The 25944-nt window shown below is 33.6% G+C and overlaps 3 protein-coding genes across 3 annotated transcripts; 2 read left to right on the forward strand and 1 right to left on the reverse strand.

The window, feature by feature from the left end:
- Positions 1 to 493: 493 nt before the first annotated feature.
- Positions 494 to 2103, reverse strand: LOC131801819 (uncharacterized). Its single transcript, XM_059120787.1, has one exon. It carries the CDS (start codon positions 2023 to 2025, stop codon positions 694 to 696), a length of 1332 nt encoding a protein of 443 aa, XP_058976770.1. The 5' UTR covers positions 2026 to 2103; the 3' UTR covers positions 494 to 693.
- A 4954-nt stretch (positions 2104 to 7057) lies between these two features.
- LOC131801822 (sodium channel protein Nach-like) lies at positions 7058 to 15665 on the forward strand. Its single transcript, XM_059120790.1, has 8 exons — positions 7058 to 7225; positions 11324 to 11450; positions 11501 to 11785; positions 11848 to 11935; positions 14465 to 14550; positions 14622 to 14990; positions 15216 to 15319; positions 15506 to 15665. The coding sequence occupies exons 1-8, from the start codon at positions 7060 to 7062 to the stop codon at positions 15643 to 15645; spliced, it is 1365 nt and encodes a 454-aa protein (XP_058976773.1). The 5' UTR covers positions 7058 to 7059; the 3' UTR covers positions 15646 to 15665.
- A 4842-nt stretch (positions 15666 to 20507) lies between these two features.
- LOC131801820 (uncharacterized) lies at positions 20508 to 25172 on the forward strand. Its single transcript, XM_059120788.1, has 3 exons — positions 20508 to 21352; positions 21418 to 21598; positions 24260 to 25172. The coding sequence occupies exons 1-3, from the start codon at positions 21116 to 21118 to the stop codon at positions 25162 to 25164; spliced, it is 1323 nt and encodes a 440-aa protein (XP_058976771.1). The 5' UTR covers positions 20508 to 21115; the 3' UTR covers positions 25165 to 25172.
- Positions 25173 to 25944: the final 772 nt, after the last annotated feature.

Raw genomic sequence — 25944 nt, forward strand, 5'->3', positions numbered from 1 at the left:
CGGGATATATATGCTTTGTATTACAATGAGATTTGGTACAAGATATCTTATAGAGCTCGGAAATACCTTTGTAAAATTTTGTCAATATCGGTAAAGATTTGGATATAGCTCCCATATATCCTTAATCCGATTTCAGCTTTTCTTGTGCAAATAATGGCAAATATCAGCCCAAATGGAGTGAATTTCGGGACGTACGTTTCCGTTTTGTGGAACTCGGCTCCGATATATATTTTTTTATATAATCCTTGTCGAAGTGTTATTTGAATATTTACTATTTCAGTGTTTTTTACTTATAATGACATTAACCATCTCAACTGTTATGTAGGGTACAGTTAACAAAAAATCACACATACAAGGGTATACAATTATGTATAATTTTATTATATCATAAATTGTAATTATTCTTAAACCTAAAACAATAGAAATCTATTTTAATTTAGTCTGAAACAGTTGACGTACTTCTATATTTACATAATTCTTATCTTTTATAAATATTAGACAAACACAGGCACACACTTAAAATAGACGTTAATTTCATCATTATAATAAAAAATACAGTAGAACCTGGGACTAGAGGAAATCGCCCATGCCATAATAGGAAAATGTCCCTAAAGAATTAATTTTCCTCATCCGTTGTTATTTCATGAAATAAACTTTTCAAGGAGAGACAGAAGAGAACATTTCAAAATTTATTCATTTTTCACCCTCCTCCGTCTTCTTCAAAATAAAATTATCCACAAAATCTTCCAACATATCGGTTAACCTCTGTCTATAGAATTCATCGGTATTGAAGGCCTTGAGACAGATCTCCACTCGCTTGCGAGCAAAGAAATCACTAAAACCATCTGTGGTGGCTGTTAAGCTCTGCGTCAATTCTGGTGGCAAGATGGTCAAATGTGAGAACAGACAACTCTCAATTAGACCACAAATGCGATATTCCTCAAAGGTTTTCCAAAATTCCTGGGGGCTTAGGTAATCCTCAATGTTCAATTGTTCACGTTTCAAAAATTCTCCCATAAAACGATAGTATTCCTGCAGCAATTCCGTTAGATATTTGGAACGGAACTCCCTTGAGCTGGGTATGGTTAGGAGGGTTATTAAATCCAACATCGGTGGGGCATATCTGGCCAACTGAAAGTCCACAAAACGACACTGGATGGGACTATCACCATATTTGCCATACTGGAACATAACATTATTGGCCCACAAATCGCCATGGGAGAAGACATTGCAGAACTCCTTCGATGTTTGGGCCAAGGGGAATATAACTGACATTTTTGTTTTCAAATTCGACAAAATGTAGTCCAACTGCTTTTCATATTTCGGCATCTGCTTAATCAGTTCACCAAAAACCTCAACTCCATTGGCAAAATTTTGATAGCGAACATGTTTCTCATCCAGTTCACTGGGATAGGCATTCTCCTCAATGGCGGGCGGGAATGTTTGATTAATTTTCACCCCTTGATTAACCTCAAAGACAATCGAAGCGGCATGCATTGTGGCCAATGTCTTGACGGCACATTGTAAATGTTCATAGTCCAGTAGGCCATCCCGGCCGGCACCCATGCGATAGCCCCCTTGTTGGAGTTCTTCAAAAACCAAAAGATTGTTATCGGCATAATAGCATTTTGGGGCTACTCCTGGAAATATTTCCTGTAGCTGAGGCAATACATCGCGATAGACAATGATTTCCTTTTTGAAAACTCCAAACTCCTCCAGATAGTCCATGCGTGAGGCAATCTCGACAGGGGCAGCTTTTGTAAAGAAACGTATCCTATTGAAGGCTATGGAGTCACGGCCATCCTCACTTTTACTGCCAACCTGGACATCGACCACCAAATAACGATGATGTCCCAAAAATCCCGAAGGACTATCCGAAATGGGTTTCAAATGGTAGCGTATCACATTCAGTTGTAGATTATTAGGTGTTGTTGCCGATGTTGCCTCTGCCACACACTGATGGCCAAAATATTGTTGGCACAATCCTTCAATTTCATGGGGGGATAATTCTATTGCCGTGGCCATGTTGAGAAATAATTTTTTTTAGAAATTTTTTTTTTCAAATTTTTCTTGGCGCCCGTTGTCTTTTCTTGCCTTGCGACTTCAATTGCGGAATAGCACAATGATCTTGAAAGCGAGATCTACTTAAACCCTGATGCCACCAACTCATTCATTAAGAGTTTATGACCCATTTCACGCTGATATCAAGTTGCCGGGGAAGAGCTGTGTGCTGTGATAAGCAAATGCGGTGTCGTGAGAGCAGCAACAGCAGCAGCAGCAGCAGCTGCGGCTCCGGGCATCAATAAATTACAAATATTTTATGATTTTCTGTTTGTCTTGACGTTCAGAATTTATATTTACACAGAGCTTTATTTTTATACCCTACACTGTTGGTCCATGCCCCTTTTTTTTGGTGACACATTAATTGATAAGTTTTTGTTCAGATCAATAAGACACAAAAACGATAACAAAGCTGGAGGATGTAAAAAGTGATCCGTAATTTTTAAATTTTTACATATCAATAGCAAAATTTGAATTTAAAATCGCTTCATCCCCTCCTCAGCACCCCTAAAAAAATATTATCTATATCCACTTTTTTTGGAAATTGTCTTGCACTCATTAATATTTAATCGGAGATACTGCAAATATCCTTAAATTTGAGAAGCAAACTATTCCATGAAAAAATATTTAACTCTATCCTATTCTGACAATTAAATGTAGGGCAACAAGTTATCAGCTCTTTGCCAACGTGGTTTTGTTACATTTTGTTTGTTGTTTATTTTTATCTGAATTGCTAGGCACTTTTAGCATCCGCTTTAATCCACTATCCAGGTAAAGAAACAAAGGAGTTTTATCTGATCATGCACATTATTTGCACTTCAAAGGCTGATCATTAAAATATTTGGCAAAACAGCTTCCGCTCGAGTGGACAAGGCGTGCTGTGCTAATGATTTATGATAATGATTACTTAAAACGTACGAACTTTTTATTGTGATGAACTTTAATCGGAGGTCATAAGAAATTTTTCCACCTAGGGATAAGTGAATGGACAATTTTTATACCCTCAGCGATTTAGCTAGAGAGGGTATTTAACATTTGATACGGCCAAAACGGCCCTAGGTCTCTTTGGACCAAATCCGTTTTAGGACATTTGGAGTCGATCTAGCGAGGTTCGTCCGTCTGTCTGGTGCGCACGACAATTCTCGAAGGGAGTATACAATTTAGTCCAAATTTAGCACATATTTTACGATTATCAAATTTAGATCAAGCTCGGAGAAGGGCAATATCGGTCAACTCCTCCAATAAAATATTTTACTGCACAGAAAGAGAAAGGTTAATCTTATTTTGCTTCAGCTTTGCACATCCTAATATTTGGATCAGCGCTAGGTCAGGCGAGAAAATTGACAATATGAGGCCACTCCATCAAGTACCTCCCCTATAAAGGATTTAAATTTTGAATATCCATGCAGCTCATAAAACGCGAAATTAACATTTATTTTCATTTAGATTTAGTGCATCTCAATATTTCCATCAACACAAGATCTGTTATAAAGATAGCAGAGATCGGACCATTTCTTCTGGTACCTTCTCCACAAAAGGTTAACATTTTGAATAACCAAAACGAGAATAAAATCTGATATAAGCATCCGATTCTCTTCATATTTCACACATCCCATTATTTCTACTATCACAAGATCTGCTGTGATGATGGGATATATCGGTCCACTCCTTCTGATACCTCCCAAAAGGTAAAAATTTTGAGTACCCATGAGCCTTATAAAACACGAAATTAACATCTGATCCCGTTCAGACTAGTACATCTCAATATTTCCATCAACACAAGATCTGTTATAAAGATCGTAGAGATCAGACAATTATTTCTGGTAACTCCACCACAGAGTTTGAATAACCAAAACGATCATAAAATCCGTTCTATTCGTATTTCATACATCCCATTATTTCTACTAGATCTGCTGTGAAGGTGGATTATATCTCCCCCATAAAGAGTCCAAATTTGAATACCCATGAAGCTCATAAAACGCGATATTAACATTCAACTTCATTCAGATTTAGTACATCTCAATATTTTCATTAACACAAGATCTGTTATAAAGATAGTATATATTGGACAATTCCTTCTGGTACCTCCCCCACAAGGGGTCAAAGTTTTCAACCAAACCATTATAAAATCCGAAATAAGCATCTGGTTCCCTTCATATTTTACAAATCTCTCTATTTCTACTAACACAAGATCTGCTGTGAAGATGGGATATATCGGTACACTTCTTCTGGTACCTCCCCCACAAGGGGTCAAAATTTTGAATATCCACGAATATCCACAATTTCATTCAAACTTAGTACATCTCAATATTTCCATCAACACAAGATCTTTTATAAGGATCGTAGAGATCGGAATATTTCTTTTGGTACCTGCCCAAAATAGGGTTCAAAAAAACGCTCAAAGAAAGCGAAATAAGCATTCAACTCTCTTTAAATTTCACACACACAGACATTTTCCCTAAAACAAGATCTGCTGTGAAGATGAAATAAGTAATAAATAAATTATAATAATAATAATAAAGTAGGTCCACGTTTTGGTATAGCCCCTATATAACGGTACCTCTCTATTTTCGGTATTTTAGAGATTTAAGCGACATTATTCACCGGAAATTTTTCATATTTGGTATTTGAAGTTCGTAATGGATACTACAGCCTATGACAGAAAATTGTATGTGCAGCTCCACGTCTTCGTATATCCTCCATGTAACGGTACCTCCCGATAATCGGTATTTTGATGATTTTAGCGACATTATTCACCGGAATTGTTTCAAATTTGGTATTTTAAGTTCGTAATGGATATTTTCGCCGAAGACAGAAAATTGTATGTGCAGGTCCACGTTTTGGTATAGCCCCCATATAAACCTCCCGATATTCGGTATATTGACGATTTTAGCGATATTATTCAGCGAAATTGTTTTAAATTTGGTATTTGAAGTTTGTAATGGATACTACAGCCTATGACAGAAAATTGTCTGTGCAAGTCCAAGTCTTCATATAGCCCCCATATAACGGTACCTCCCTATATTCTGTATATTGATGATTTTAGCGACATTATTAACTGGAATTGTTTCAAATTACGTATTTAGAATTCGTAATGGGATTTACAGTCTGTGACGGAAAATTGTCTATGCAGGTCCAGGTCTTCGTATAGGCCCTATATATCAGTACCTCCCTATATTCGGTATTTTGACGAGTTTAGGTACAATACCCACCGAAATTGTTTGAGATGTCGTATTTGAACTTCGTAATGGATGCTACAGCCTATGACAGAAAATTATCTATGCTGGCCCAGGTCTTCGCACAGCTCCGATATAACGGTACCTCCCTATATACGATATTTTGATGATTTTAGCTACATTATTCACCGTTTATTTCAAGTTTTCGAATTTGAATTTGGTAATGGCTTATGACAAACAATGCCTATATAGTTCCACGTCGTATAGACCCCAATATAACGGATATATTCGGTATTTTTAAAATTTTAGCAGAATTTTTTAAGGATTTTTTTTTTTTTTGAAAATTTCCAATTTCTTTCCAAATGGTGGAGGGTATTTAAAGTTCGGCCCTGCCGAATTTACTTTTTTTATACCCTCCACCATACTATGGAGGGTATATTAATTTTGTCATTCCATTTGTAACTCCTCGAAATACTCATGTCAGACCCAACAAAGTATATATATTCTTGATCAGCGTAAAATTCTAAGACGATTTAGCCATGTCCGTCTGTCTGTCTGTGTGTCTGTCTGTCTGTCTGTTGTAATCACGCTATCTTTCGAACAAATTGAGATAGAAGGCTAAAATTTTGCACACATGTATATTTTGCCAGTAGGCAGGTTAAGTTCGTAAATGGACCATGTAGGTCCAAGTTCTCATATAGCCCCCATATAACGGTACCTCCCTATATTCGGTATTTTGATGATTTTAGCGACATTATTTAACGGAATGGTTCCAAATTTGGTATTTGAAGTTCGTAATAGATACTGCAGCATAAAACAAAAAATGGGCCATGTAGGTCCACGTCTTCGTATAGCCCCCATATACCGTACCCCCCGATATTCGGTATTTTGATGATTTTAGCGACATTACTTACCGGGATTGTTTCAAATTTCGCATGTGAAGTTCGTATTGGATACTTCAGCCCATGCCAGAAAATTGTCTGTGCAGGTCCACGTCTTCGTATAGCCCCCATATAACGGTACCCCACAATTTCGGTATTTTGATGATTTTAGCTACATTATAAACAGATTTTTCTTCAAGTTTCGCATTTAAATATTGAAATAACTTATGACAAAAGTTGCCTATGCAGGTCCACGTCGTCGTATAAGCATTCGGTATTTTTAAAATTTTAGCAGAATTTTTAACGGATTTTATTTATTTATTTTTTTTTTTTGGAAATTGCCAAATTTGTACCAAATGGTGGAGGTATTAAAAGTTCGGCCCGGCCGAACTTACTGCTTTTTTACTTGTTTTTTTTTTTTTATTTTTTTAAAGAACACTTTTTTTTGATAAAGTTCACTTTACACTTACTTACTGCTTTTTTACTTGTTTTTTTTTTTTATTTTTTTAAAGAACACTTTTTTTTGATAAAGTTCACTTTACAAATTTCCTTTTTTTTATTTTTTTGACGACGAATTAAATTTTTGTATTTTTTATTTTTTTTGAAAATGAAATTTTTTGTTACTCTACTTCCACAATTGTATTCCACGACTAAAATGTATTCTACTTATTCTGTTACGTTGAATATTTATCCTCATTCAATATATGTGACCTGTCGACGTGAGAATTGTTACAAATGTTGCCAAACCTATTTACAGATAAGCGATCTCTAAGAGGATAATTACATCTGTCGCACGACATGGCCCGCAGCTTAACAAACAATTGACAGTAATTAATCTATGAAAATCCACATTTAGCCAGAGGTGAAATCGAAAGCAATCTCCTCGAAAAACTAACAGTTCTTATTCAGTCAGTAAAAGTAAAAGGTGTCCACAAGTGAAAATGATGCGTCTACGTGATGTGGCTAAGGAATATTTGGAAAATTCCACACTGCATGGAGCACGTTTCATTGTCGACAAGGAATTGACCTGGATGGAAAAGCTGTTTTGGGCCGTGTGTTTGGTGGCCTCGTGGTTTGCATCGTGGAAATTGATTAAGGTTTCTTTGGGTAAGGATACGATTTTTTGAGAGAGAATTTTAAAGGAACTATAACAAGTGACGTTACTAACGAGACTATAAACTTGGATTTTTTCGAAAAACAATTTTCAGATACCAACTTAGCTACAATTCTGATTTTTTTGAGAATATTTCATCAGCGACTAACTGAGCCATAATTTTGGATATATTAAGAACTTTTTTCAGGTATCGTATTTAAACGTGAGCTATAGCTATGGAAATATTTTTTAGGGACTAACTGAATTTGGACTGGATGTTTCAAGAGTGATTATATAACGCAATAATTGTCGATTTTTTTAAGAATATTTTATCATGGACTAACTTGGCTATAGCTGTTGATTTTTTAAGAATATTTTTTTAGGGAATAGTTTAGCTGGAATTTTGGAGTTTTTAAGAATATTTTGTCTGGGACTGAGCTATGGATTTTCGAGAATATTTTTCGAGGGACTAACTGACCTATAATCGCAAATACACTTTTCAGGTACTAAAAGAATTATAATGGGATTTTTTAAAGAATATTTCACTCATGGGCTGAATGAGTTATAATTCAAATTTTTTTCCATAATATTTTTCTGGGAAAAACTGAGCTATAATTTTAGATTTTTAAAATAAAAATATTTTTTTCAAGGACAATGGGAGCAATAACTGTAGATTTATTAAGAATATTTTTTCAGGGATTAGTAGAGGTATTCTCCTGGTTTTTTTAAAGAATATTTCTAGGAAATAACAGAGTCACAATTTTTATGTTTCTTGTTTTTTCAATTAATAATTGAGCTATGATTGTTGATTTTAAAATAATTTTTCAGCGCTGCAGTCGCTTATAATCGTAATATTATTGAAAAAAATTTCCGGGACTAAATATGCTATAATTGTGGATTTTAAAGCTTTTTTCAGGGACTAACTGCGCCACAATCGTGGATTTATGAGAAATATGTTTCAAGGAGCTGATCGTGGATTTTTCACTTTTTTCACGGAGCTATATCGTGGTGTTTTAATAATATTTTTCAGGGACTAGTTGAGGTATAATAGTTTCCTGGCTTTTATTTAAGTCATGGTTTTTATTTAAGAACTAGCAAGTGTCCACTACTTCGTCAGCGAAAAGTGCACCCTAAAATTTTATATTCGTTCCAAACAACTCATGTAAGGCAATTTTAGTTCTCCAATAATCAAAACTTCATACATTGTAATAATTATTCAGATTTTCAAGGTTTTATAAATTATGTTAGTTTTTTTTATTTTTCGAAAAGATTTCAGAATTTTCATTCATTTACCCAATACGAAATTTAGTAAAGATTTGTACGCATATCCAAAATAATCTACATCTCTCCCTCCTAGACATCAATAGTGATCCACAATTAGTACCACTTAGCACTTTTCGAATTTATTTATTACGAATTTACCAAAAGAGTCCTCAATATCGAATTCCAGGATTGCAGCTCTATTCCTTCACCCAATACCAAATTTAGTACCGCGTAGTACTTTATAATTACAGTACACGTTTCCAAAACCACCACAAGATACCAAAAGAGTCCTCAATATCAAATTTCGAGATTCCAGATCTATCTCTTCAACCCATAATCCAATATAGTATCACGTATTTTTTTCCAACAATAACAGTGCTCATTTCCAAAACTACCTCCAAATTTTAAACATAGACACCAACAGTGACATTTATATCTAATTTCAAGATTTCAACTGTATTTCTTTAGCAAATACCCAATTTAGTATCATAGAGTACTTTTCGAACAAATATAGGACACATTTCCAAAACCATCGGTATTCCATCTTAACCACAGACACCAACAGTGACATCTATACCTAATTTCAATATTTCAACTATATCTCTTTACCAAATACCCAATTTAGTGCAACTAAGTATTTTTCGAAAAATTATTGTACACATTTCCAAAATAATCTCCTCTTAACCAGACACCAAACCTTTCCCTGAAAAGGGTTCTTCAATTCGGAATTCCAGCTCTATCGGTTCACACAAATCCAAATTGTACCAATTTTTGTACACATATGTCCGAATTTCCAAAGCTTCCTAGGATTAGGGTATTCCTATACTCCAAATTCCAAAAATACGTTCATACCTCAATCATACAATCCCATAGAATTCTAATTTCCGAATTTAAGGATTCTGTCCCGATCGGTTCACCAAAATCTAAATTTTGTACTATTTAGTACACACAAGAACGAATTTCCAAAGCTTCCTCCATGACCCAATCCTACACTCCGACAGCAATCTTATTTCCAATTTTTAGGATATCAGCTCTATTGGCTCACTTAAGTCCAAATTGTAACAAATTTTCAGAATCAGCTTATTTTTATATCCTTCACCTTAGTATGGAGGCTGTATTAAGTTTGTCATTCCGTTTGTAACTCCTCGAAATATACATTTTAGGCCCACAAAGTATATATTTTCTTGAACAGCATAAAATTCTATGTCGATTTAGCGATGTTCGTCCGTCTATCCGTCTGTGGAAATCACTTTAGCTTCCGAACGAATTGAAAATGGACCATGTAGGTCTACGTTTTGGTATAGCCCCTACATAACGGTACCTCCCGATATTCGTTATTTTGATGGTTTTAGCGACATTATTCATTGGAATTGTTTTAAATTTGGTATTTGAAGTTCGAAATATATACTACAGCCTAAGACAGAAAATTGTCTGGGCAGCTCCACGTCTTGATGATTTTATCCATATTATTCACCGTTTTATTTTTTAAGTTTCGCATTTGAATATTGTAATGGCCTTTGACAAAAGTTACCTATGCAGGTCCATGTCGCCATATAGACCCTAATATAATAACTACGTTCGGTATTTTTAGGATTTTAACAGATTTTTTAACGGTTTTTTAATGTTTTTGAGAATTGTCAAATTCGTTCCAAATTGTGGAGGGTATTCAAAGTTCGGCCCGGCCGAACTTACACCTTTTTTACTTGTTAAATTTCAGATTTCCAATTTATCCAAATTTCAGGATTTAAACTCCATTTGCTCTCCGAAAATTTAAAGTGTACCAAATAAAGTACCGTTTGGTACACATAAGTACAAATTTCCAAAACTACCTCCATATCGCACTCCAAAAAAGCAGGAGTAATCTTTTTTCTAAATTTCAGAATTCAGTTCACCGAAATCGAAATTGTACCAAATTTAGTACCATTTAGCACTTTCGTGCACTTAAGCACAAATTTCGAAAATTTCCCTCATATTACCAATCCTACACTCCGCCAGTAATGTTATTTTAAAATTTTAAAATAACTGCTCCAAATTCAAATTGTACTAAATTTAGAACTGTTTAGTACTTTTCATATACATGTGAACACATTTTAAAAACTAGCTCCTTATATCGACTATACTCAAACCCAACATTGATTCCTATTCCGAATTTAAAGTTTTTTAAGCTCTAACCGTCCAGATAATACGAAATGGTGTAGTACATTTTAGTACTTTTCGTACACTTATAGTGAGAATTTCCAAAAACCCTGGTAAATCTATCATACAATCCATCATTCTAGCTCTTTCAAATACTAAAGGTACCATATTTAGTACATTTTAATACATTTCGTACCGTTCTAGTACGAATTTTCAAAATCTCAGCCTTATCTGACCCCTTTAGAACAAGAGTGACGCTTACCCAACATTTCGAGACTCTAGTTTCAGCCGTTTCATCTGGGCGTTGATAAATCATTAAGTCAGACTATTACCATACTCTTTTATTACCTTAGATTATTTGAGCTGTAATCATGGATTTTAAGAGAGTATTTTTCAAGGTCTTGCAGAGCTATTTTCGGGGATTTTATATAAATATTTTGGTAAAAAATTGTATAATAATATATATCAGCGATTTTGAGAGCTATGGAGGTAGATTTTTACTAATATTTTTGAAGAGCTTTTGAGTAACATTTCTGGGGAACTTCTAGAGCCTGCCATTGTTTTTTTTTATCTTGTGAACTTTTATAGGCATTATTGTGGATTTTGTTCTAAATATTTCACCACACTTCAATATTCAACTCGATCTACAAATTTTCATTAAAAGTGCTTTGGGTTCTATATTTCTTACTTTGAGTATATTTCACTAATTCCAGATGCCTTCGAAAACAATGCCATCAGTTTTGGTGTCGAATCCAGTTATAGGGATTGGGAAACCAACTTTCCTGCCATTGTGGTATGTGAGTCCAAGAATATGGATCGCATACAAGAAGTGGCAGAACAGTAAGTTCCATTTCTATTAACATTATTGAAAATAAAAAAAAATCTCCTAGACTCTGGGGCGCCGATCACGATTTCACGTTGGAAGAAGTTCTCAGTGAAATTGCATTCTTTCGCGGTGAATCCTATCACACGGTGCATGAATGTGGTGGCGAAGAGCCTTCAGAGAATTGTTTCTACAGTAATTTCTCCTACTATGCCCAGTTGGTGCGCAGCAGCTGTGAGAGTACCATCAAGAATTGCATGTGGAACAATAAACCCTTTCAGTGTTGTAAATTTTTTCATCGCATGGAAACGGAGTTGGGTTTGTGTTATGCCATTAACTCGCTGCAGGCGGGGTGAGTCAGAATTTGGGAGTTTTTTTTATATAGAAAAATTAAATTCCAATTTTAATTTATAGGAACAATGAAGGACCTAAGCTAAATATGTGGTCAAATCGCTATACTGGACCGGGAAATTTGAAACTGGATATACACACAGAAGCAGTGGTAAGTTATGCATTATTTGGTATTTACAGCCTTAAGGCTTCAGGAGGGTATATATTATTTAATAGGGCCAAAATGAACCAATTCGCAATAACGGCTTAGACTCTTTGAAGATATTTAGAATTAGTCGGGTGCGAAAATATCATTTCACTCTTTTGGGTAAGCCCTTTACTCGGCACATACTAAAAAAAGAATCACAAAAAACGTGCAGACCCCTCAGAGGATCGTCGAGAGGCCATAAATGGGCTTTCTGTGTATGGAAAATCTTTGGGGCATAATTTTGTGAATATATGATCCGTGAGATATCTTCTATATATAACAAACTATATTCTATTAATGGAAAACGTTTTAGAGGTCTTCTGTAAATTTGGCGACTTTTATCTAAGAGGTCTTTTCTCAGCTAAAAAATTTTGGGAAGTTTTTATCCCTTGAAGAACCTTGATAGACATATTCTATGCAGGAGGACAATTAAGAGGCCTCTTAAGTAAGACTCTTGAGAAGCATTTTATTTAAAAAAATCATTTGAGAGGAGGGTGAGATAAAAAAAAAAAACTGCAACAAAGTCAAACGCCATAATTTAAATTTTTTTTGAATGAAAGCAAAAATGTCGGAAATAACATCAAATTTTAGAATAAGTATAGATTTGTTCGAATTGGTTACCCTTGGCACGAATTATGGCCCTCAAACGGTCAATGAAACCGTCACACGCTGCCCGAATGTTGCTCTTCGGTATTTTGGCCCATTACCGGCGAAGAGCTTGCTTGAGGTGATCGACACTTTGGTAGTTTTTAGTGCCAACCTTGCTTTCTAAAATACTCCAGACACAACAGCCCAACGGATTGGTATCCGGAGATTTTGGTGGCCATTGTGCGCTGGGAATGATGGGGTTCCTATTTTGTAACCATTCTTGATTGGCGCGTGATCAGTGCTATGATGCTGAGTCCTGTTGGAATGTCCAAGATCTGCGGCCAAAATGTTTACGTGTCCAAGGCTTTAATACACCCCCAGAATATTTTCGCATTAATATTCGGCATTTATTCTTATGCCACGGTCGATTAATACGAGCGGAAAGCGACCAGACCATGACCATGGCCGACGCTTGAGTTCTGGTTTGTTTACAAACTGCTGGACAACGAATGTTTTCTCATCGGAGAACCAAACCAAATTCGGCAGTTCATCACTTTCAGCCAAACGAAGCAACCCTTTAGCTCTTTTTAAGTCTACTGCATTATGAGTTCTGTTGCGGTGTAAGTTCTTCCACTTTTTGAAATTTCAATGGCTATACCCCGAGCTCATTTTTCAATATTTGCCGAATGGAATATTGCGATATGTTCAGCTGACGAGCCATTTTTCGGCCACTGTGACGCGGGTTTCGATCAAGTCGCTTCTTTACTTTTCGAACCATTTCTGCTGATGTTGCTGTTTTCTTCCGTCGACTTCCTTGACGTAGGGCTACCCTCCCACTATTATATGGAGACTATATCAAGTCGTGGACCCGCTTACGAATTTTTTTGTCATGGGCTGTAGTAACAGTTCCGAACTTTATAGACGAAATTTAAAATAATTCCGGTGAATAATGTAGCAGGAATCGTGAAAATACCGAGTATCTGGGGGTACCGTTATATGGGCGCTATATTAAAACGTGGATCTATATAGACAATTCTCTTCTCAGGGGTGAAGTACTCATAAGGAACTCCTTGTGTGGATTTTAAGACAATTCCATTGAAAAACTTTGCTCAAATCATAAAAATACCGAATATCGGGGGGTATCGTTATATGGGGGGCCATACGATATCGTGAACCTATATAGATATTTCTCTTCCAGGGGATAAAGTACTCACAAGGAACTCCTTGTGTGGATTTTCAGAAAATTCCTTTGAAAAATGTGGGTAAAATCATCAAAATACCGAATATCGGAAAGTGCCTTTATACGGGGGATTTACGATATTGTGAACCTATATAAACAATTTTCTACTAGGGAGTATAGTAATAGCGAAGTACTCCTTGCGTAGAATTTCTGACAATTTCATTGAAAAATGTGGCTAAAATCATCAAAATACCGAATATCGGGGGGTATTGTTGTATGGGGGATATACGATATCGTGGACCGATATAGCCCTTCTTCCAACTTCACCTGCCTGCAGACAAAAGACAGATCTGTGCAAAATTTTAGCTTCCTATCTTAATTTGTTTTGACTGTAGCGTGATTACAACAGACGGACAGACGGACGTGCGGACGGGCAGTGCTAAATCGTCTTAGAATTTTACCCTGATCAAGAATATATTTACTTTTTGGGTCTAAAATTATTATTTCTATAAGATTACAAACGGAATGACGAACTTAATATACCCTCCATACTGTATATGGAGGGTGTAAAAATCGACATTTATATCCACAAAAATATAATATTCATTCACGATTTTTTTAATTTCCTGCTGATTGTGGTTGTCAGGACAATTTCATCCTCGATAACCTCAATAGATTCCCCTCTTCTAGACAATGTATTGTAAATGGTTTTTCTTCCCTTTAAGGTTTTCATTTTGGGCGAAGAGGAAGTTCCCACATTGGTTACCCCAAAGACTGACTATCTCATTGTCAGTCCCTATATCTCCTTTGTGTAAGTTCTCTATAGAATTTTATAAAAAAAATCTTATTTTATTTATTCATACACCCGTGCCATGTTTCCAGACGCCACATTGCCAAGCATGACATTCAGAATGACGAAGAAATTCGCGACACGAAAATATCGCAACGCAATTGTCGGTTCAACGATGAGAATAATTTGGATGTGCATCGCTACTACAGTTACAGTGCGTGTACGGTGCAGTGTCGGAAGGATAGACAGTTGGAGTTGTGCAACTGCTCCAGTCACTTGGCCCCCAATACACCCAGTCATCAAATGTGCAACATGGATGGTTTGGAATGTTTGAATCGCAACTATGAAGATTTATCGGTGATTATTGCCAAATGGTCGAAGAGTCGTCGTGGTTTGGTTTGTGATTGCTTGCCCTCGTGTACGGAAGTGGATATTACAACGGCAGTGGATAGTAAAGATAAGTAAGGGGGGTTTTGTGTTTTCTTTTTATTCATGTTATTGGTGCTTGGGGCGTATGGAATATTGTTGTGTTTTTAGGTGTGCGTATGAGTAATTTATTAAATATTTTGTTATGTTACTCATACGTCACGAATGTTATATTTGGTATTTCTTATCATGCCGTACATCACAATGCGGTAAAAGAATATTAGAAGCTGGTTTTACTCATTTACATTTTCTTCTTTTAGTATTTACAGTCAAATACCATATTCCAAGGTGGAAATCGCTCTGGTGGAATTGCCAACGGAACGCTATAAACGAAATTTGGTCAGAGGAAAATTGGATTTAGTTGGTAAGTATTACAAAAAGCCTGATAATGAACTTTCATACAATAGATGTTCTGTTCCAGTACCTGCAAGAATCTACTAGTTTTGCAATTTTCTTCGATTGGTAAAAAGTTGTATATTTTTGCAATTCTGGAAAAGGTCAAAAACTTTTGAAACGAAAAACTCTTATTTTTGTCATTTTTTCATTTTAGTATCCATTGGTGGAACCACTGGTCTGTTTGTGGGAGCTAGCCTTTTGAGTTTTGTGGAGATTTTGTATTATGCAACCATACGCCCTTATGGCAGCATGATGGCGAAGAAGCGTCAATTACGTCAGCAAAGGCAGCAATAATTCATGTGGAAACATTTAAGCTCAACGGAATGATAAACTAAATTTTCAACAATTTTATTGTTATTACAAATCTCTGAAAAATCACTGAATAAAACATTGCTTTATTAAGCGGAAATAAATATTAAATATTTAAATAAGGAAGCAAATTGCTTTTATAAATATTTCACACTTAGAGGACCTTAAGTTCAATAAAAGATATTAGAATACCTCCAGCTATCCCATAACTACGAAAATACTTCAGGATTTCTAATAGGTAGCAGAAGATATCGAATCTTTCTATAGAAAATTGAATAAGTTCTCAAGGTTGTATATTCGTAAAATTTAGGTCTTATCATTTTTCAATAAGGAGGCAGGAAAGCTTCGTAAAACTAGAGATGTACAGAAAGAGTGATAGAGAAATGTAAGCTTTATTCGGTGGGTCGCATTAATGCTAATATTACACATTTTGGACACAAACAAAGGCAAATCGGATAAAGATATATGTGGGAGCTATATCTAAACATTGACCTTTTATCTCCAATTTCAAGAGCGTCCGTCATTGAGCCAAAAATAGACTTGTGACAAATTTCATCTCGGTCGGACAATCAATGCGACTTGTTCTTTGTTTACAAAAATGCATGGACAGACGGACGGGCATGCCCAAATCGACTAGGAATATAATTATAGGCAGATCATCAAGAGGAAGTATGGATCTACCTTGCATCCTTCTCCATGTTGGAAACAAATTCACAAAGACATAATACTCTGACTACAGTATGGTATATGGTATAAACATTAAAAAAAAAAAAAGACAATTATAATCTCAAACCAGGAAGGAAAAGTCAAAAGTCGGGTGGGTCGACTATAAGATACCATAAACAACTATGCATATTTAGTAGAGCTCCCGTAAAAAAGTATTACTTTGAAGTAGATCATATCACCTATCAACATTTGACTTTAGAACATTTATAATCGGTTTTCAGAGGGAACTGAGATATGGGAGGAGGCATATCCAATCCTGAATCGATTTTTACTAAATTTGACGGAGATATTTTTCATTTAATTCCAAATAGCATTGCTATAGAGTGCATGCTACCACTTCGAGAAAGATTATATTAAACAAATATCGGATCTGAGTTCCACAAAATGGAAACGCAAGTCCCGAAATCCACTCCATTTGGGCTGATATAAGCCATTATTCTCACAATAAATCTGAAATCAGATTAAGGATATATGGGAGCTATATCCAAATCTTAGCCGCTCTCGATACAATTTGACAGGGGCATTTATAGCTCCATAAGTTATCTGCTACCAAAAATTATTCTTGCGGAGTGCATATTACGAATGTGGGAGACTAAAACACCAAATCGGATGAAATGTATATATGGGAGATATAGCTATATCTGAGCCGATTTTCTCCAAATTGGATGTACTTGTTTCTAGACTGAATTCGGTCGAATGTACTAAAAAATATTTGGTTTACTATTAACCCGAAATCGGTTGAAGATATATATGGGAGCTATAAAACAGTGTTGGCTTTGTTTGTTGTTGTAAAATGGTCAGGCTTAATTCCTTTATTGTTGTTTTTATAAAAACAACGTTTGTTTATTATTGGAGAACGATGGTAATGTTTACCAAGGAGCTATATCTAAATCTGATCCCATTATCACCAATTTCAATGGGGTTCCTCCTTGGCCCAAAAAAATATTGTTTGGAAAATTTCAGCTCAATCGGATAATAAATGCGACCTGCATTTGTAAATCGACTCAGAAAGTGGTTCTATGAAGATCCTCAAAATAATTATGGGGCTATAGAACAACTCACGATATGTCCTTAAAAAAGTTAAAAATTACCCTCTGCTCTGCTTTTTCCAATGATAAAAATGTTAAAAAATATTGAAATAATTAAAATTAAGAAAAATTAAAAACCCATTGTTTCATCTTCAAATACTATTTAATTACTATTTATTTCACGATTATGACCTAAAAAATCCCCCTGCCTTACCCCCTGTTATACATGTCCACTTTTCTCCACTGGTAAATAAACGCGGTTTTTATAAAAACCATAACTACTTTGGAACAACAAAATATTTACATATATGTCCTCAAAAATATTAATACCTTCAAAGCATTATTATAACCTCTATTAATTCCCAAAAGATATTTAAAAAATCTATTTAAAAATATATAATCTGAAAAACATTAACAAATTCACAATATGACCTGAAAATGTTTTGAAAGTTCTCCAGTTCAAAAAATGCAAAAAAAATTAAAAGAAAAAACAATTAAGAAAAATAAAAAAAAAAATGTTCGAGAAAGTATTGTAAGAAAAATTCAAAGAAATATAAAAAAATATTATTAATTAAATTTACAAATCCAAGATGGCGATTTTATTATGAAAAAAATATCAAAAAGTAAACTACAAACATATTTAAACAAAATGTGAGTTTTTAAAAATAAATAAATATCCTCGAAAACATCGATTTTCTATGACTATAACTCTCTATGAAAGACTTCTTGAAATACCAGGACATACTTCCTTTTTATCCAAAAAATTGTTTTTGCTTTTTTGAAAATTTGATTTGAGTGTATTTGTATAAAAAAAGGTGATTTGAGTTGCGTGGCTTCGACTTACATCGCTTTTTTCCGTCCCATGTACGACACAAGTAGGGGCCCTGGTGTATTTGGTGGTGTATTTTTTTAAATATATTTTGTAATATACATTTTTTATATTTTGTAAATATATGAATAAAATAAATGAATACAGCACATATTAATAAGTAAAGAAATAATAATAAATAAGCAAATAAATAAATAAAAATGAAATAAATATTAAAAAAACAACGATGCAATAAAAATGCCAAAAACAGAACATTCTTGAAGATTTTTTAACCATGTTCCTCAAAAACAAATTTTTCACCCACGATCGTTCAGAAAATAATAATAACAAGTAAGCAAAGGCTACAGTCGAGCGGGGCCGACCGTTTAATACCCTACAACACTATAATAAACGATACAGTTTATATAGGCGAGATACTCGAAAGAATTCCACAAGATATTGCGACAAATAATAAAAGAAAACTATCAGGTTCTAATTTTCGAATAATAGCAACTTAAACTAATTTGCTCATTTCCAATTTATTGGTAGATGTTGCACGTAAATGGTCTTCCTAGATCTGGAACCAATATTTCCCAAAGACCTATAATCTCTCAGAAGTGGCAAAAATTTAACATTTATTATTGGTTTTTGACTAAAACGCATCTATATGAGATACAGACATTTGACTTTATTCTTCAATGAAATCAGCCTTAACGAAATAGTCAGAAGTGCGTCTTTCCTGTATTTGTGAATTCTCCAAAAAGTCACTGGAATGGACATTTTCGTATTTTGCCTACAAAAGTTGGCAAACTATTTCACACATTGAATATTTTTGGATGGCCATCCGAAACTGCTTAGGTTTTGCAATGTGCGGTAACCCCCATTCAAATGTGAGTGAGGATCGGGCGTTAATTACGACCTGCTGAAAATTTTGCAGTTTTTTGGTCCATTTCAACCCCTAAATATATGGCGATCATCTCCAAAAAAAGTAGGCATCTATTCTGATCCTCATCTTATCTCCATGCAAAATTTCGTAAGGATCGGGCCATAAATGCGATCTGTATATGATATCCTGATATCGTAACTACTTAGTTTTGTTAGCTGTAGAAATATTACCAAATGTTTAATTCAAAATGAAAATATGCCAAAAATATGAAAAAATTGAAAAAATATGAGAAAATATTACAAAATCAATATTTTCATCTTTAGAGAGATATTTTTATGCGATTTTTTTATACGTTTTTTCTTTCCTGCCAAGAGGCCATTCTGAATTAATGAGAACTGTTGAAATCAGTTCAGACGTTCTCGACATATAAGAGATCTTTCAAGCATATATTCTTTGATAGACATATATATCGCACATATATCCGATTTGTTGGATGTTAACATCAATGTAAAGGTCAGAAGAAACCTTGTCATGGCTTTGTGATTTTGCCGGGATTTAAAATATTCGCGGTTTAATGAAAAATTTTGAATTTTTTCAACAAAAAAGATATGGTCTATTTTACCCGCTAAATATTATCCGATGACCACCCAAATTGGTATGATTCTTCCCCGTCCTAAACTCTAGCTACATGCGAAATTCCGCGTCGATTGGTCTATAATTGCGACCTGTATAGCTACTGCAAAATCCGACATTTATTCAGTATTTGGTCCATTTCAACCCCTAAACATTTGACGATCATCTCCAAAAGAAATAGGGTTCTATTCTGACCCTAACCCCACCTTCGTGCAAAATTTCGTTAGGATCGGGCCATAATTGCGACCTGTAGAGTGATTACAAATTAACATGGACAGACGGACAGACGGACAGACGGACAGACGGACGGACGGACATACATAGCTAGATCGACTCAGCTCGGCGAGCTAGGAAGATCCATATATACTTTCCTATATGGGAAACCAATATTTCGAGGTGTTACATAATTTTTGGCCCAATCAAACTTATAATACCCCCAACACATAGTGTTGTAGGGTATAAAAATTATTTTATTTTTTTGTATTATTATTTCAAAATAGTATTTAATTTTATATTTTAATTAGCAAACGGAGCATGTTGTTTTATCAAAAAAAAAAAAAAAAAACATTGTAAGGAAAAACCTTATACCGCTTGGCGTCAACCTTGTCACCTCCCATGAAATATGATGCCCCATGTAACAAATGCTGATAGCCGGGTACACTTTCAGATAAATATTTGCATTGTTGCTGGTGTTGTTGCTGCTATTGTAGCACAAAATGCAACGTATACAACTCCAATTAAGAATATTTCTCAGTTGTTTGTGTAGAACTCACGTTGTGATATGAGGCAAAAAAAGTGTTTTTTTATCAGCATAATTTCTTCAAGAAATGTGAACGGAATGCCAAAGCAGCCAAAAAAAAATAATGAGTCAATTTTGCGATTGGGCTAATAAATTGGAAGATATAACGAATTTATTGGTCGTTCATTGATATGGAATAACGTTGGTGGGAATGTATGTTGGACACTTGAGTAAATGACGATTAGATTAAATAACAAACAAACACAAAAAATATAAATAAAACTGAAAACTAAAAAAAAGAATTACGCTCAACGCAACGCAACTGTTCGATAGGGAGGTGTAAAAAAGTGCCGGGCAAAGAAAGTCGTTCACAAATGCATGCCCGCTTGTCAGTGGATATTAACAAGTCGGCAAGAATAGAACAAAAAACACAACTCAGCTAGAAAACAAAAACATAATTGCAAAAGTGTTATAAGAAATAAAAAAAAAAAATAACAACAACAAGAAAGAAGTGTCAACACAAGAAAAGTGCAACAACAACAATTTTGTTTTTATTTTGGTTTTCGAAATATTTTTGGAAAACGGCCAACAAAGAAAAAATATAAACAACATTTTGAAATTTTTTTTCCTATGAAATGGCAACAATGTTAAATGAAACTGTGGCAACTGTCATTAGTGCCAAACAGTGTAAACAAATTTTACAAAAATACAACGAGGAACATGAAACGGATTTGAAGCTGCTTAGCTTTAGTGTTAGCCCAGCGGAAGAGGTAAAAGGTTTCTTGGGGGAATATTTTCATTTGAATTTGCTTTGCACGGAGGCGACAGAGGCAACAGCAGCAGAAGCTGAGGTGAATGAAAATGATGAAGAGGTGAGAAACAACAGTTTAATTGAAAATTGAAGCATACTTTTAGGCTTCCTTTTGATATTTTATAGTTATGCGAGGAGGAAAGCAATGAAAGGGAAAATGACGATTTTGAGGAGGATTTCATGGGCCAGAGTCTGAAATTTTTTATCAAGAAGCTGCCATTGGTCCATGAGCTACACGAAAAGGTGGTTATATTCCGCAAAGAATGCCGTTTGTACAGTTCTCTGTTGATGGAATTGCAAGAATATTGTGAGTATAAACCAAAGTCGGGCGAGGTCTACGTTTATTGATCTCCTTGTTGTTGAAAAAATATTTTTAAAAAATCCACGTTTATTGATCTCCTTGTTGTTGAAAAAATATTTTTAAAAAATCCACGTTTATTGATCTCCTTGTTGTTGAAAAAATATTTTTAAAAAATCCATGTTTATTGATCTCCTTGTTGTTGAAAAAATGATTTTAAAAAATCCACGTTTATTGATCTCCTTGTTGTTGAAAAAATATTTTTAAAAAATCCACGTTTATTGATCTCCTTGTTGTTGAAAAAATATTTTTAAAAAATCCACGTTTATTGATCTCCTTGTTGTTTAAAAAATATTTTTAAAAAATCCACGTTTATTGATCTCCTTGTTGTTGAAAAAATATTTTTAAAAAATCCATGTTTATTGATCTCCTTGTTGTTGAAAAAATGATTTTAAAAAATCCACGTTTATTGATCTCCTTGTTGTTGAAAAAATGATTTTAAAAAATCCACGTTTATTGATCTCCTTGTTGTTGAAAAAATATTTTTAAAAAATCCACGTTTATTGATCTCCTTGTTGTTGAAAAAATATTTTTAAAAAATCCAAGTTTATTGATCTCCTTGTTGTTGAAAAAATATTTTTAAAAAATCCACGTTTATTGATCTCCTTGTTGTTGAAAAAATGATTTTAAAAAATCCACGTTTATTGATCTCCTTGTTGTTGAAAAAATATTTTTAAAAAATCCACGTTTATTGATCTCCTTGTTGTTGAAAAAATATTTTTAAAAAATCCACGTTTATTGATCTCCTTGTTGTTGAAAAAATATTTTTAAAAGATCCACGATTATTAATCTCCTTGTTGTTGAAAAAATATTTTTAAAAAATCCACGTTTATTGATCTCCTTGTTGTTGAAAAAATATTTTTAAAAAATCCACGTTTATTGATCTCCTTGTTGTTGAAAAAATATTTTTAAAAAATCCACGTTTATTGATCTCCTTGTTGTTGAAAAAATATTTTTAAAAAATCCACGTTTATTGATCTCCTTGTTGTTGAAAAAATATTTTTAAAAAATCCACGTTTATTGATCTCCTTGTTGTTGAAAAAATATTTTTAAAAGATCCACGATTATTAATCTCCTTGTTGTTGAAAAAATATTTTTAAAAAATCCACGTTTATTGATCTCCTTGTTGTTGAAAAAATATTTTTAAAAAATCTACGTTTATTGATCTCCTTGTTGTTGAAAAAATATTTTTAAAAAATCCACGTTTATTGATCTCCTTGTTGTTGAAAATATATTTTTAAAAAATCCACGTTTATTGATCTCCTTGTTGTTGAAAAAATATTTTTAAAAAATCCACGTTTATTGATCTCCTTGTTGTTGAAAATATATTTTTAAAAAATCCACGTTTATTGATCTCCTTGTTGTTGAAAAAATATTTTTAAAAAATCCACGTTTATTGATCTCCTTGTTGTTGAAAATATATTTTTAAAAAATCCACGTTTATTGATCTCCTTGTTGTTGAAAAAATATTTTTAAAAAATCCACGTTTAATGGTCCGATGGTTGTTGAAAAAATATTTTTAAAAAATCCACGTTTATTGATCTCCTTGTTGTTGAAAAAATATTTTTAAAAAATCCACGTTTATTGATCTCCTTGTTGTTGAAAAAATATTTTTAAAAAATCCACGTTTATTGATCTCCTTGTTGTTGAAAACATATTTTTAAAAAATCCACGTTTATTGATCTCCTTGTTGTTGAAAAAATATTTTTAAAAAATCCACGTTTATTGATCTCCTTGTTGTTGAAAAAATATTTTTAAAAAATCCACGTTTATTGATCTCCTTGTTGTTGAAAAAATATTTTTAAAAAATCCACGTTTATTGATCTCCTTGTTGTTGAAAAAATGATTTTAAAAAATCCACGTTTATTGATCTCCTTGTTGTTGAAAAAATATTTTTAAAAAATCCACGTTTATTGATCTCCTTGTTGTTGAAAAAATATTTTTAAAAATCCACGTTTATTGATCTCCTTGTTGTTGAAAACATATTCTTAAAAAATCCACGTTTATTGATCTCCTTGTTGTTGAAAAAATATTTTTAAAAAATCCACGTTTATTGATCTCCTTGTTGTTGAAAAAATATTTTTAAAAAATCCACGTTTATTGATCGCCTTGTTGTTGAAAAAATATTTTAAAAAAATCCACGTTTATTGATTTCCTTGTTGTTGAAAAAATATTTTTAAAAAATCCACGTTTATTGATTTCCTTGTTGTTGAAAAAAATATTTTTAAGAAATCCACGTTTATTGATCTCCTTGTTGTTGAAAAAATATTTTTAAGAAATCCATGTTTAACGGTCGGGAGGTTGTTGAAAAAAATATTTTTTAAAAAATCCACGTCTATTGATGTCCTTGTAGTTGAAAAAATATTTTTAAAAAAATCCACGTTTATTGATCGCCTTGTAGTTGAAAAAATATTTTTAAAAAATCCATGTTTAATTGTCCGATGATTGTTGAAAAATATTTTAAAAAAATCCACTTTTATTGATCTCCTTGTTGTTGAAAAAATGTTTTTAAAAAATCTTCGTTTATTGATCTGAGCGTTTTATTTTTGATTTTTTTTTATTTCTTGAAAACACATTTCTTCTAATATTCCCCTTTCTTCTTTTTCATAGCTCCCCAACCATGGTGTCCCAAGGTGTACCTGAGCTCTTCCCAATTGCTAGTCTTACAAGATCTCGAAGACAGTGGCTATCACTCCCTGAACAACAAAGAACACCTAGAAGAATCCGAAATTTTTGCCATACTCAAGGGGTTGGCGGCCATGCATGCATCCAGTCTTCTCTATGAGCTCTACGACAAAACCATTGAAGACAACTATTATGACTGCCTTAAAGAAATCACCGTGCATCCAGATATACCCTGGTTTACAACGGGCCTGCGGGCACTATTACAAATAGCAAAGCTACATCCAAACTTCCAAGAGGAAGTATCACAGGAATTTATCGATAAAGAGTTGCCATATCATTTGAAATCGGTTTACTTCATGGTAAATCCCTCTCCAAAATATCGTAATGTGGTGTGTCACAGAGACACCTGGGGTGGTAATATTTTCCTAAACTCTGAAGATCCTGATGACGCTGCCATGTTTGTTGATTTTCAAACCTGTCGTTATTGTCCACCAGCAATTGATATCATTTTTACTCTCTTCATGAATCTAACGAAAGAAGAGAGAGTGGCAAGAGAAAATGAGTATTTACATTACTATTGGAGTGAGTTCAAGAGAATATTGGCCGCCAATGATGATGATGGCGGAGAGAGTTGGGGTCTCAGTGAAACGGAATTTTTCGAATCTTATGAAGAGTTTAAATTATTCGGTTATGTTTATCGTGCCTTGGCTGTGACGATTTTAAATGTTCCCAAAGAAATGGTAACAGAGGAATATAAAAATGTAGAGAGAACAGAGCCATTGCTGAGATATATGGAAGAGAATGAGGAATTTCGCTTGCTCATGGACGAATGTGTGGAGGATGTAATTGAAGCTGTAGTGGAAATTAGGACAAAGGAGGAAAGTTTTTAGAATTTAAACAGAATTTCTTATGAAAATGTGTAAATAAAAATTGTAAATAATTATGAAAATTTTTATTTTAATGTATTTTTTTTTTTTTTTTTGTAAATCCATCAGGGAAGTTTTTAAGAATATAATAGAAAAAGGAATTTTTAAAATAGGTTTTTAAAAAAATCTTAAATTTTAAAGAGGTTATTTATGAAGCCATTCAGATGAGTAAGCAGTGATTTTTTTAAATATTTTTTGAACCAGCATCCGAACAATAAACATGGAATTTTAAAGAATATATTTTCACCAACAAAGAGGCCAAAAAACGTGGATTTTTTAAAGAATATATTTTCAACAACCATCCGACCAATAAACGTGGATTTTTTAAAAAATATATTTTCACCAACCATCCGACCAATAAACGTGGATTTTTTAAAATATATATTTTCACCAACCATCCGACCAATAAACGTGGATTTTTTAAAATATATATTTTCACCAACCATCCGACCAATAAACGTGGATTTTTTTAAAGAATATATTTTCATAAACCATCCGACCAATAAACGTGGATTTTTTTAAAATATATATTTTCATAAACCATCCGACCAATAAACGTGGATTTTTTTAAAGAATATATTTTCATAAACCATCCGACCAATAAACGTGGATTTTTTTAAAATATATATTTTCATAAACCATCCGACCAATAAACGTGGATTTTTTTAAAGAATATATTTTCATAAACCATCCGACCAATAAACGTGGATTTTTTTAAAGAATATATTTTCATAAACCATCCGA

Source organism: Musca domestica, unplaced genomic scaffold (genome assembly GCF_030504385.1).
Source record: "Musca domestica strain aabys unplaced genomic scaffold, Musca_domestica.polishedcontigs.V.1.1 177, whole genome shotgun sequence".
NCBI classification, from domain to species: Eukaryota; Metazoa; Arthropoda; class Insecta; order Diptera; family Muscidae; genus Musca; species Musca domestica.

Excerpts from the sequence above, each read along its gene's own strand:
- LOC131801819 (XM_059120787.1), bottom strand. The coding sequence starts at position 2,025 with ATGGCCACGGCAATAGAATTATCCCCCCATGAAATTGAAGGATTGTGC.
- LOC131801822 (XM_059120790.1), top strand. The coding sequence starts at position 7,060 with ATGATGCGTCTACGTGATGTGGCTAAGGAATATTTGGAAAATTCCACA. Across the intron at positions 11,451-11,500 it reads ATACAAGAAGTGGCAGAACA|ACTCTGGGGCGCCGATCACG; the intron begins GTAAGTTCCATT and ends AAAATCTCCTAG. Across the intron at positions 15,320-15,505 it reads AGGAAAATTGGATTTAGTTG|TATCCATTGGTGGAACCACT; the intron begins GTAAGTATTACA and ends TTTTCATTTTAG.
- LOC131801820 (XM_059120788.1), top strand. The coding sequence starts at position 21,116 with ATGGCAACAATGTTAAATGAAACTGTGGCAACTGTCATTAGTGCCAAA. Across the intron at positions 21,353-21,417 it reads TGAATGAAAATGATGAAGAG|TTATGCGAGGAGGAAAGCAA; the intron begins GTGAGAAACAAC and ends GATATTTTATAG. Across the intron at positions 21,599-24,259 it reads GATGGAATTGCAAGAATATT|CTCCCCAACCATGGTGTCCC; the intron begins GTGAGTATAAAC and ends TCTTTTTCATAG.